General features: G+C 34.7%; 1 protein-coding gene across 3 annotated transcripts in view; it reads right to left on the reverse strand.

The window, feature by feature from the left end:
* Positions 1 to 1,087: 1,087 nt before the first annotated feature.
* The window catches only part of FUT9 (fucosyltransferase 9), a 110,449-nt gene continuing 97,741 nt past the window's right edge, over positions 1,088 to 13,795 (reverse strand). For all 3 annotated transcript variants that reach the window (XM_085217621.1, XM_003204339.5, XM_010707604.4), the window contains one exon: positions 1,088 to 10,753. In XM_085217621.1, the coding sequence (XP_085073747.1) occupies positions 9,666 to 10,753 (1,088 nt within the window). In that variant the 3' untranslated portion in view covers positions 1,088 to 9,665. The remainder of the gene's footprint in view (positions 10,754 to 13,795) is intronic.

The raw sequence follows: 13,795 nt of genomic DNA on the forward strand, positions 1-13,795 counted from the left end.
CACAATGCTTTATGTCCAATAAGTTGGTGTATCCAGGGAGTTTGTAAGTGAAAGGGAAATAAAGTTCTGTTTTAAAAATAGAAAGCTGTATTTGCTGTCCTAGCTTGACTTTCCACTGTGGCATTTGAATGCAAGGAAGGGAAATTAGGAGAGAATAAATGAAATATGGTGGAGACTTCTTTCCTATGTAGTGTTAAAAACTGGTTTATCCCTGCACTTGTGGTGGGCAAGTTCAAGATAATGGTAAGTTTGATATGAGCAAATTACACAAGTGAAAGAATTTTTTAAAGAATGTATCCAGATTAGCAAATCCACTTGCTCAGGTGGAAAGCAAATTACCTCTCTAATGGAAGGGAGAAGGATTTTCAAAGACCTTAACTACAAGCTGCTCTGTAGCCTAACATAATATTCTGACTTGCTCTGTGATCAGTGGGACCAAATGCTCTGTATTACTGGGAAAACCTTATTAATTATGATATTTATTTCAGTGGTAGCTATTTATTTATTTGTTTGTTTGTTTATTTATTTGTTTATTTTGCATACATACTTGAAAATAAAACTGACAGCATTGTGTTAACCACTTGCTGTTGTAGAGATACAGTTAAGCTCTGCAAATTTAGGTTATTTTTACAGTGAAGCAATGAAATATGAACACGCAAATGATTACTTTACTGATCACACTCTAAAAAACTTTTAAAGACAATTTGTTTTGTAAGATTAAATAGACATAGTAAAGCCCATATTCAAGTAGCAAACATCTTATACTTTCAGGAAAATCAAATGATTGCTCTAATAGTGCTGTTTAACTATGTTGCAAAAGCAAGGCAAAATAACCTCAGTTGTAGCACCATACCGATTCAGCTGTGTTGCTTGCTGTACTCGCAAAATCATGCAGTAGTCCATATGAATTCAGTTTGTGCACTTGCAAGGATTTCTAGTGTAACAGCTTAAAAAAAGCAAAATTCCGTTTGTGAAACAGAAGTAATAAGAATGACAAGCAACAATCTGTAGATCCAGCCCGTGATGAGAACTACAACAAGGAAAAGTAATGGTATCAGACCTATAAAATAATGATCAAAGACTGTAGTACACTTAGAAGATTTTATTTTATTTTAAATATACCGAATACAGTAATTTATTAGGCTTATTTAGAGCACTATTATTTACATAAATCAGTGTTTATGCTTTGGGGAGAATTCCAGTGCTCAATAGATAAGAGTCAGTGAGCTGCTTGTTTACCATGTCAGAGTTCAGAGAGATTAATTTCACATAAATGATGAATGAATGTCCTTGAAATGGTTACAGTTACCTGAAGCTTCATACAGTAGGTGTCTCCTGACTGCTGTTAAATTGTGTTTAAGATTCTGAGCATAGTTATAGGTAATGAGAAGAAAGTTTAACAGCAACATCAAATTAAAAATATACTGAAAAGCGTCAGTGGTTAAACCTCTATGTTTTTCAGATGCACCTCAGGGTGATGAGATTATTCAAAAGGAACAAAGAAATAGTTTGGTAGAATCTCTGTTATAAATATCATGGGCCAAAATATACAATCACTAATAAATAAAAAATACAGCTTTTTACATGGCATCTTAAAATGTGCCTGAAGGTAAGAATGGTTTTCATAATTTTATTAAAATCCAGTTTTCCATGGTTATTATTTCTTACACATGAATTTATGCATTATATATAGTATATAAAACACATAAAATATTAAGTTTTCTGTACAAGGAACATCATTAGTTGAAAACATGAAGAAAGGATTCATATCACATCCCACACAATGCTACATGTGTACGCTCCAATATACAAGAAAGGGACTTTGGTCCTGATCTTGCACTAAAACAACAAACGTGGTCCCATGTTTCTACATACAGAACTTACTATCTTTCTTAAGACACAGTCCTTAGTACAACAATCAATAATCCCGTGATTCCCAAAGTGGATTTGAATCAGGACAGGCAGCTTGAAGGGTTTTCTCCTAATTCTTATCAATATATTTCGGTGTTCAAGTTCATGCCACATTATCAAAGTGTTCAACTATGGCACCCTGTATCATTTCGCCAGTGTACAGAAAGACAGAAGCTCATAACTCTCAGGCATTTATCTCAGCGAATGTAACATTATCAACATTATTGTGACCATTGTTTATTGACAGTGTGCTTGCTTCTTCAATAAAACATTTTAGATTTCAGCAGCATTACAATTTGGCAAATAATAGTTTCTGAATTACCCTTGTTACAGTTTTGAACCTCTGGCACATTTTAGACACCCACTCACCTATTTAAATAATATTTTGAAGCAAAATTAATGTTTGATATAAAATAACAGTTGTTTTGTAAATGTGGAAAAATAGTCTACAAAAAATAAGTATAAAAGTGACACCAGATTTATGAATATGTATCATATATAAACAAATCCAGATGACTAATCTGTGTATTAGAAATGACCCTTGGTAGGCTGTGTCACAACAGTACATCACATTTTTCACAGTTTACAATAATACAGTTAGATTCACTATGTGATGACACCTTATATAAGAAAAATAGTATTTTACAAACTATACATTTGGCATCTATTTTTAGATTTTTTTTCTCTGTTTCTTTTTCAGTTCCTTTTTTCTTTTTTTCTTTTTTCTTTTCTTACAAAATAGTGCAAAATTACAGTGCGGTAGTAGAAGATTTGCAAATCCTAATAAAAAGTCATTATATTTAACTGCTTTTTTCATTCACTGGAAACGGTTGGCACATTAGGATTTTGTGTAGATGGAAAATCTTCTCACTTTATTGTCTTCAATTTCTTCTTTGTATCTTTAAAACATTAACTTGCAGCAAGGAAGTTAACTTTCCATACTTTTAAATCTTGTCTAACATATGCATTACAAAAGAAAATAGAAAAGGAAAATTTAGAGGTTAGGGTTAAATTATTTGCCAAACAGCATTTATGAGACTGACTTTTTATACCACACCATAAAGAAAAGAATTGATTGGAGCATTTTCATCTGGTGAGTACTGAAGTGGTTAGTTATATATAGCAAATTTATCTCAATTTCGTATATGTAAGCATTGATATATGGTATCTTTTCAAATTTTGCAATCATGCATGTCCCTATATATCAGTCCAAACTGGTATCAAGTCAAGGGGATAAGATTTCTTCAAAGCCTATTTTCCATTGGAGTAATTCATATAAAGACTAAGCAACAATTGCTTTTTCTGCCAATTTGCAATGATTAGATAATTTTCTTATTAAGTATTTATTTAGGAATGTTAATGAAGAGTTCTTCCAGGTATGAATACTTCATTTGTCCAGACATGCACAATGCTTCAAGAAAAGCCAATGTTCTTGAGGACAGCAGAGACTTCTGTGCAATCATAAGCAGGCATGGTGCTGGCTGCAGGACTAAGAGCATCCTGGGCCATCCTGACTGTGTGCTGAGAAATGCACAAAGATGTCAAATAAGTATCACTTTAGTTCTTTGGCTCCTTGACTGAAAGTAGGAATGAGAAACCCTACTGAGATAACAGTATCATCTGTTAGAGTTTTCCAAGTAACTGCCTGCATCAACCTACTCATAATTTAGGCTATTAACCTGGAGGTGAAAGACTGTCTGCTACATGACCAAATCTCTGAACTATTCACTGCACAGAAACTCTTGGTTTTGTATGGAGAATATGATGACATAAAAGATTCTCAATTAATTACCTTTCTGATAGAGTAATTAATGGACTTTTTCCAGTATGGAAACCACAGGATGATGTCTCTAGGCTTCATTATTTCTCATGAGTTTATGGTTTTATTATCTGTATCACTTGATAGTATTTGTGGCATGAATTAAAATTATTATTATTGCATGGTTTATTACATCAACTTATTGGCACTTCTGTAACATTAATGAACATATCTAACCAGTATGATTGTTGCTCTGAAGGTAGTCTACAGCACTAGAAGTAATTATTCAAATATTAAAAGGGAACCATTCATGAATAAGAAGTTTTTACTCCAGCCATTCCACTCTATACTCAATCCTGTATTACCATATGGGAATCTTCCAAAGCAGCTGCTGACTCCAGAGGGAGGTTTCCTTAAGCAAGGAGTGAAAGTTAAAGCTGAAACATCTATTCTGTATGAATTATATTGATTGAAGTCTAACACTTAAAAATTGTATATGTTAAGAAAAACAAACAAACAAACAAAAAAAACTGAAACCATAATGGAATTGTTAGCCAGTATTAATTAGAAAGCCCATCAACAGTCAGATAATCACCAAGATTTTCTTTTTTTGTAGCATACTGGTTTTCTCTAAGGAAGCACCTGAAAATTTGACTAACTGACTTTGACTAACTGAAAATTAACTGTTTGATTTAAATAGATCAGAAGCTTCCCTCTCAGCCTGCACGGACACACTGATGCCCTCTGTCTATCCTAGACACCTCGTTACCAATTTGCACACATGGCTGTTCACTCGCAGAGTCCCATCTAGTCCAAACAAAATGTTTTCCTCCAAGAGGAAAATCGTGTATGGCTTATACTGATCCCTCTAGGACACTCTCAGTCTGAGTTAACTGTATGTAGACGTGACCAGATTTTTTTGCTTTCTTCCTAGGACAATTGTCTAAATGCTATCTCATCTCCTCTCAGCTCTGTTTTTCACACCCAAGTGCACTCACAGCAGAAGGAGGGGTGCTCTGCTGAGTAGATTACATGAAGCAGTGGTGGCACATGCTGTGTTCTGAATCAGAAGAGTGGGGGCTAAGTTGAATGAATTAACACTAAGCCAAAATTAGTCCAAAGAGTTTTCAGCTTGGAGTAGCAAGATTAATCACGGAGTAGACACATGGATTCAATAATGAGCATAGAAGTTGGCCTCTGCTATACACTGAGCTTTTTCGCACAGCTCCCAAACCCAGTAATAACATAATGTTAAAAGCTCCGGTGCATTAAAAAAGTTAAGATGCTCTTAAATTTAAGCATGTGCTTAGGTCTCCAAGACATATGCATGTGCTTGAAGTCCTTCCTGAAATAGATCCAAAAAAGCATTGTTGCATTAAAAAAAAGATTCATTTCAAAATCAAAAAAGAAAAGATGATAGGAATGAAATTCTTCATGTTGGACTTGAAATATGACTAGCTTATTGACAGACTTCATCCTTCCACCCCAAATGTTATCTTTTATATAATATGAGACAGAATACAATACCAACAGGAGTGACATTATTGAATAATCAGCAACAGTTATTGGTTATTTAACTGATGCTTGTCTGGTTAGAAATTGGAGAAAATTGTATGGTATTGCTTTTTATATTCAGGTTGATAAACAAACATGAGTAGCTAGAACCAGTAAATAGTTGTTTTCCATGCTCAGCAATGCTCACAGGCAGCATTCAGTCTGCACGAACTTTGCAATTCCATATTTTGCTGCTCTCTTTGTCCATCTTTCATTTTATTTGATATGTTTCCTAAAAGACAAATATGTTGCCGGTTATTTCTTGGACAATCTGTGGGCAAACTCGGATATCAAAAGGCATTCAAAGAAACTCACAACCAGGATTTTCTAAGGAAGGGAGATCTCCTGTTGAGCAGGAGCTTCTGTGGTCATTGAGTGTTGGTGAAATTAAAAGAAATGTCTATTTTAGAAAGATCTGCTGCCAGTTCATCTGACATCTGTTTACATTCAGTGGGATATCAATGTATTTGCTATTAGTATTTTGTCTGTTTTGGGTCTTATTTTTCACACTGACAAGGACAGTAATGTTCATAGCTCATTGTATGACAGAGTATGTAAAAACATCCAAAAGAAAGCATTCTAAAATACTCTCTGTCTTTAATGAGGTAACTTGTGACAAGGAAACAAGTAATTGTGCCACTGGATTACTGTGGGCTGGCAAATACACTAACTGAAGAAAAATTGTAGAGAAAACAGTAAGAATTGGTTCAATTTCTCATCTTTCATTTCTCTTTAATTGTACAATAACCTTCTTTTGCCAGCAGTATCAAGGCATAAATAATACCTTGTTTTCATAGAATAGACAGAACCTTTAAGATCATCTAGTTCCAACCCCCTGCTATAGGCAGGGACACCTCCCTCTAGATCAGGTTGCTCACAGCCCCATCCAGCCTGGCCTTGAGCACCTCCAAGAAGGGGGTATCCACAGCCTCCCTGAGCAACCTGTTCCAGTGTCTCACTACCCTCACAGTAAAGAACTTCTTCCTAATACCTAGTCTAAACCTACCCTCTTCCAGTTTAGAGCCATTTCCCCTCATCCTGTTGCTACATGTCCTTTTTAAAAAAAGGACATTTTCTTTCTAACAGTTAGTACAGTGCTGTGGTTTGGATTTAGGATGAGAATAATGTCTTAGTTTGTAGCTGAGCATTTCTTGCACTGAATGAAGGACATTTCAACTTCTCATGCTTCTGATTGCTATATTAATGGTGATATAATAAGAATCACCCAGACTAATGAAGAATGAATTCTGATGATTCTGAAATTCCAATTCTTTAGTTGATGATGAGTAATTCTTACAATAAGTCAAGAACTTTTCAACTGCTTGTGGTGCCCTGAGAGTGAGTAAACAGGTGTCACAAGAAGCTGGGATGGGACAAAATCAGGACAGCTTATCCAAACTGTACAAAGGAGTATTCCATACTGTATGACACTGTGATGAACAATAAAACTGGGGGAGTTGGCTGAGAGTGGCACTGGCCTTAGGGATTGCTTGGGTGTTGGCTGGCAAGTGGTGAGCAATTGCATTGTGCATCACTTGTTTTGTATATTCTTTTATTGTTATTATTTTATCTTCCTTTTCTGTCATGTTAAACTGTATGTATCTCAACCCTTTTATTCTGATTGTGTCTCCCATCTCAGTGGGGAATGAGGGAACAACTGTGTGGTGGTTATTTGTCTGCTAAGTCAAACCACAATACCAATAGATTTTCATAGTAACAAGTAACACTTTTAGTCATTTCATTACTGTGCTCACTATTTAATTAAGTAAGAGCTGATATGCTGAATCTTCAAGCTAAGGAATTGGTCTCATCTGAATAAGGCTTTGTAACACCCAGTACAACTCCTGCTTCTGGTGTGAGGATTGAAGTAAGGAACTGTGGATGTTCACAAAAGGGTGAATATACTTATAGTGAGGTCAATGCAAAAAAAAAAAAAAAAAAAAAAAAAAATCTGAATTCCATCATCAAGGAGATCAGGTTACCAAGCCGTATCAATGACATTTTCATCAGCTGAGAACTTCACAATCCTCCTGAAAACAAAAGGTATGAAGAAACAGAAAGGTTTTGTTCGTGTAGCTACTTGCCTTCAAAATGACATGAATGCAATTCACATTACATATATGTCAGCAGTTTGTTTGCAGAAAACTGTGTTTCCTTCTATTGCATTAATTTGTAAGGTAAAATCATCTTGTTTCCTTCTGGAATGCTGGTGAATCTGCAAGGCTCACATATCTTGTAAATAAGCTTTTAAAGACAGCAATAAACAAAATAATTAAATACATGGATCAGAAAACAGCTTTTGAAGCCACCGGGAGGAACACAAGTTTTTCCGTAACATTTCCAAAGGAGTTTCTCAGTTTAGAAGTTTAACTTTATTTCTCTTACAGCCTTCCACATTTGCATTCCAGCCTGAGTTAAAAGAAGTATCTCACAGATCACATTATTTTTTGCTAAATTTTATCATTGCATATCTCTTAATCCCTTCATCAGAGTTGTTGTCTTACATGTTTGATCAATTATGTTGCTTGAATAAGGTCTTCTACATCACATAAGCTGAAGTTTTTCACTAACTTTTATAATCTTTTCATCTTTTGATACATATTTTTTTTAAATTGTTTGTTTTACCAGGCCTTATTTTTGTAGCAGAATGTATATTTGTTCACAGTAAATGAAAATGCACTTTTATCCTTCAACATTTTTACACCTCATTTCATTTTACTTACGGATAGTCTTAAAAGTTTAAAGTCAATATTTACTTGTTAACTATTGGAATAATGTACTAGTTTACTGTGTGATGTTTACTAGTGAATTTGTAACTTTTAACATTTATTTCAATTTCTTTTACAACCCCCTTTCTGTGGTTTAAAGAAAAGAGTGAACATATCTAGTATGGTTTTAAACATATCAAAAAAGCAGACATATTATTCTGCAGCTGACTGCAACTCATTAGTAAGAGCAATCTGTAATATTTTGGCATGTAAAAAACCAAGCTGATTGGCTTTCAGTTGCTACGAAAATATATCTGTAAATCCATGTCATTAAACAAACCTTGTACATATGACAATACATAGCAATCTAGTATTTAAGTCTTAGCTGATGAAAAAAAAAAGTGCTAAGATCAAATAACAGACATTAGAAACAGACATATTTTAAACAATCATGACAATCATCACATTTTTGTATTTGCAATTCAACACGTAAGAATTTCCCTTTGAAAGCATCTGCTGTTCTTGAGATTGCTTTTGTTTATACCTGTCACATAAAATAGTTTCAAAAACCAAAACTCGTTAGCTTAATGAGTTGAATGGTTGAATACTTTAGCATGATAACTTATTTACTGATTTTCAGCATATAGCTTTCAGAAAAGAAACTTGCCAGTCAGCAAGTCATCCATCTACCAATAAAGTTCAACAGACCTTTGTAGCAGTGGAGAGAAACACCACAATTATAAAAAGCATTATGAGAGAAATTTCTAGAATTTCTCAACAAGCTATATTTCTAAACAATCACTATTACCAGCTGAATTTCAGTGCATGAGGCTGATTCAATCAAATACCTAAATTAAAATCTGTTTACTTCTGCATCAGTATAATACCAATTACAGCCCTGGTTCACATAAACTGTACTTGAGACACAAGGAAACTTAAGAATGAGCTACAATTAAATTCACTGAAAAGTTGGATGAATCAGGGATTTGGTCACTAAGATTGTTTATTTTCTCAACATCTTGCTTCTCTATTCTTCAGAAATTAAGAACTGACATATTGCTAAAGTAACTCTAGGAGTTGTTTATTGGGAAACTTTTTTTTTTTTTTTAAACAAAGACTGTCTGCTACTGTGATTCTTTTTTAAAAACTGTATTTCTAGATTCTGCACCCTTAAAAAGGGGTGCAGTTTATCACACTGAAATAATTGTAGATACTGTTTCTGTTTCTTTCTTTTTTTTTTTTTAATTAAATATTACACATATTTCAGACCAGTAGAGCAAATTATCCTTTTAAAATTCTCTATGGCATTTAGGAGTTATGTTCTCATTTTGCAAATAGATTAAACAGATAGAATAAAATGTTAAAAAAAAAAAGAAAAAAGAAAAAAGAAAAAAATTGTTTAAAATGTCAATTTATGTGTAAGACTGAGACATTCTCCACAAAAAATGTGAAAAATCTTGTTTAAAAATTATAGTAAACAATCATATGTTCTTCAGTGCACATAATTAGTATGTACATTATAATTTAAAACTGAGTATTGATGACTGCTGCTCATAATTCTTAAAATCTCTTACAAAATATAAATAGGATCAGCCAAGAGAGGATGGCTGATAAACCTTGACGTAAGGTTCTGTGAGGTTCATCCTTCTTTTTTTCTTATTCCTTTACTCTCCACTTAGACTAAAGATCCATTAGCTTCTTCAAAAAAGTGCATACCTAAACACACACACAAATTAGTTCCAAAACCATTTTTCTAAATTTCCAATTGACTTGTATTCCTGGTGTCTTTTCACATGATCACAAGCAAGACATGCGTGCGATTCCCAGAATTTAGGAAGATGCACTGAGAAATCCTTCTTCCAGTTGAAGTAACTAAGGTACATCTTGTTATTTTTGTCAAGCATCAGAAGATACTCTGCCAGATCTCTTGGGGATAGAAAATCTTCCACATGGATAAAAGAGTCTGCTGGAATGTAATTCTCATAGTTTTCTCTGGAAGGGCCCAGTACGACTGGTACTGATCCAGCCAGAAGAGCATTGTAAAGTTTCTCAGTAATGTAATCTTTGTGGATTGAATTTTCAAATGAAAGGTAGAATTTGCAACTGGAGATAGTTGGAATTAAGTTTTTATCATTGACGTAGTCTCCAAAGGCTTGCCCGTAGGTATGGATTTCAATGTATTTGCTAAGTTCGTTGTAATACTTGACTCGAGCATGCTCAGGGTTCCAGTTACTTACAACCCAACAAACCAAGTTTTCTTTACTTGGCACTTCATATGTAAAGGAGCCTGTACCGACCATCATGGAGCCATAAGGCACCTGAATATCTGAATCACGCCGGTAAGTCAGGGTTAGGTTAAAGAGGTGTTCAATGCCACTCTTTTGTGGAGTATGAGTTGGAGATTCCAAGTTCATCCAAATCCATTTCTGGAATGGTGGCCTGGCTTGTTGAGGTAAATTAGTCAGATCCCAGTTAATGTCCCTGTGATGAATGAGAACTGCATGGGACTTGTTATATAATGAGCGGTCAATAGTCAGATGGCACCCGTGGATGTTGAACATCGTTTGGCAAGATGTTAGATCGAATGTCTGGCCAAATGGCCAAAGCCAAACCAAAATAATAGTTTCATTAAAATTATCAGTTTTGGAAGAAAAGAAGCTCTTCATTTTCAAAACTGAGCTGGCTGATTCCACAGGAGTAGAGATCCAGCTGCTTGTTGGTTTAATATAAATTAGTATAAATGCCATGAAACAACCAAGAACAATGAAGACAATCAAAAATGGCCGGAAAATTCCTTTAGATGTTGATGTCATAATTTGTTCTGAGGAAAAAGAGAGGAAGACAAAGAGAGAAAATAACATCAGGTTTTCCAAATACATATATATCTCCTCTTAAAGCAACCAGACTAAAATCATAGAATCATAGAATCGCTCAGATTGGAAAAGACCTTAAAGATCATCGAGTCCAACCACAACCTAACCAAACTACCCTAACAACCCAGACATCAGACATCAAAATGGACAAACATCAATATTTCTGATCTGTAACTTCAGAAACTTTTCAGTAAAAAAGGGAGCCCTATCCCTTTAAGTGCTTATACTCATGCTGGATAGGGCTTTGAACAATGTGATCTAGTCTAGTGGAAGGTGTCCCTGTTCATAGCAGAGGACTTGGAAGAAGATGATCTTTAAAGGTTCCAACTCAAAGCATTCTATGATTCTCTGAATTTATTATTCTATAAGTGTGTGAGTTCTTGTGCAGCATTCATGGAAAAGTTTTAGATAATGCCATATTCATATTTATCTTCTTCACATGAGAAGCTAACATATAAATTGAAAGTAGAGTTTTAAGGTGTCTCATGCTTGATATATATCAACACATATCTTAAGTGTTTTTACCTAGAACTTAGACCAAGAGTTTCAGATGCACAAAATTACACTTTGATTCTTTCCTTGTGTATGAATGGTAAGGGCTACTATGCTGCAGGTTTGGTCCATACAAATTTGTGTGTACATAGAGGATCTAGCTTTAGAGGAATGACATAAGATGGTACTGGAACTTTATTTCTGGGATTAATAAGACTGTTAAAAAACTAGCTTGTGACTGATGAGTATATGGAGATGAACATTCTTACTTTTTCCTTGGGAGTCCTAAAACAGATTGGGAAGGAAAGCAGTAATACAGGTTCTCAGCTCTCTTGTTCTGTAGTCAGCCTTATATGATCCCCATATAAAGAAAAATGAACAATAAAGTATCCTTAAAACATTTAATTATGTTTTTATGCCACAGTCCTTTGTTAAAATTTAAGAAAAGTACAGATACACTGCTTCTTCGTGAGGCACCTTTTCTTTTTCTATAGGGAAAAAAGAGTGAGAAGTTCATACAGATTCCTTTGTCCTTTCTCTGATTGTTTCTTCCTGAGAGAACTGATAAATCTCTTTACAACGCTTGTCTTCCATATGGTTCTTGTGAAACTGACAGAGTTAGAGATTGCTTATGGCTAACCTCTACTCCTGAATGTAGCCCTAGAACACAAAAATGTTCTAAAAATAAAACAGCTACCCATGTGAAAAGTGCTGTGACTTAAAAAGAAAAAAGGAATAGAAGTTAGTTACCAAAAAGAAGTGTACTGTATTTGTTGGCATACTGTAAAAAGATAATTGTGCATTTCAATTTGCCTGGCTTTCTTTTCCTGCATATTTCTCAGTGCTTTCAGTTTTTGTTATCTTTCCTAGTTAGCTGCACAAAAATTAAATAATTAAATAAATAATAAGTATATTTAAAAGTTCCACTCCTAAAAATATACATAAAATATATACTCTAAAAAAAAAAAAAAAAAAAGAAATCACTGTCAGAAAGCAGAATTTCTTTTAAGTCAACTCATCTCATTTAACACGTGAGATAAATAATTGCATTTAGCACAAAGACACAATAGAATGTGATTCAGAAGTCCATTAATGCAACATCCATGTACTGCTTTGTGAGTGTAATAGCTGATGTGTGAGTGTAGCAACACAGTACAACAAAATGCATTTTCACATTTACTATTGAGGAAAGGGACAAAAAGGGGATGTCCTACTGAGTTCTACACTAGTATTATGTCTTGAGGAAAAAATAATTTGCCACACTTTCTTCATTATTTTAGAAAGTCAGATAGTCTTAATTCTGGTTGTACATATTGTGTTGGGTTAACCTTGGCTGACTGCCACTTGCTCCTGGCCCCCAGATGCTCTCTCACTCTCTCTCCTCAGCAGGACAGGGCCAGGGGAGGGTGGTGGCAGGAATTAAGATAGAAAGACTCATTGAGATAAGGGCAGGAAGATCACTTACCAATTACTGTCATGGACAGACTCACTTCGGGGAAAATGAATGTAATTTATTGCCAATTAAAATAGATGTGGATAATAAGAAACATACAAAAATTCAAACACTTCTATCCCTTGGCCCCTTCTCTCAGGCTCATCTTCACTCTTTCATTCCCACTTCTTCTGCCTTCCCTCTAAGCAGTGCAGGAGAGCTGGGTAATGGGGGTTGTGTTCAGTTCATAACAGCTCTTGTGTCACTCTTTCCTCCTCACACTTTCTGTGTGTCTTTTTCACATAGGCTTTTCTTCAGCTGATGTTGATTTTTGCTGGAAATACGTCTAGAGAGAAGTTTATGACCTGACCGATGAGAACAGAAGATTGTTTTCCTGCTTTTCTATGAATAAAATCGGAGCATGTTCTCTAAGGAGTAAGGGATTTGGGTCAAACAGCTCAAAGAGATGAAATTTGAGTTAAAAACAAGGGGCTGAACCAATCTTCATAAGGCCATTCTTAATTTCCCTTCTATTGAAACTAGCATGTGAAATAGGTATATCTTTCCACTTTAGAGCTAGTGTGAGTTGAGTTCAAGAATAGGTTGAGGAAGGTCTATTCACAGAAACTGATTATTTTCTGAATACTAAAATTGCTGGGAAATCAGAAAAGTACCTTAATCTTCTGTCTTATTCTGTAGTCACCTTCCAAGTAGAAGCTCTTTGATGCTCTCTGGCAGGGATTATTTTAAACTAAGCTCATCTGCTAACTAATGAAAAACCCTGTATAAACACATGACAGTTCCTGCTTTGTAGGAAATAGTCAAATATTATTTATTCTGTTCTCTGCATGAAATTAGGTGTCCACTGTGTGGTATTTGTGTCTTTGAATTGTAGTGACAATATGAGAATAAACTACTTCTGTATCCAGAAGGCTGATATTAGCATCTTGCAACATTAAACAAGTTTACTTATTCTGTCTTTTCTAAATCTGTTTCCTCACATTGCATTGGTGCCCTCTGTACTCAAACGTCCCCTACTGATCTGAGATCATAGTCCTTAGTTTTT

This window comes from Meleagris gallopavo, chromosome 2 (genome assembly GCF_905368555.1).
Source record: "Meleagris gallopavo chromosome 2, MGAL_WU_HG_1.1, whole genome shotgun sequence".
NCBI lineage: Eukaryota > Metazoa > Chordata > Aves > Galliformes > Phasianidae > Meleagris > Meleagris gallopavo.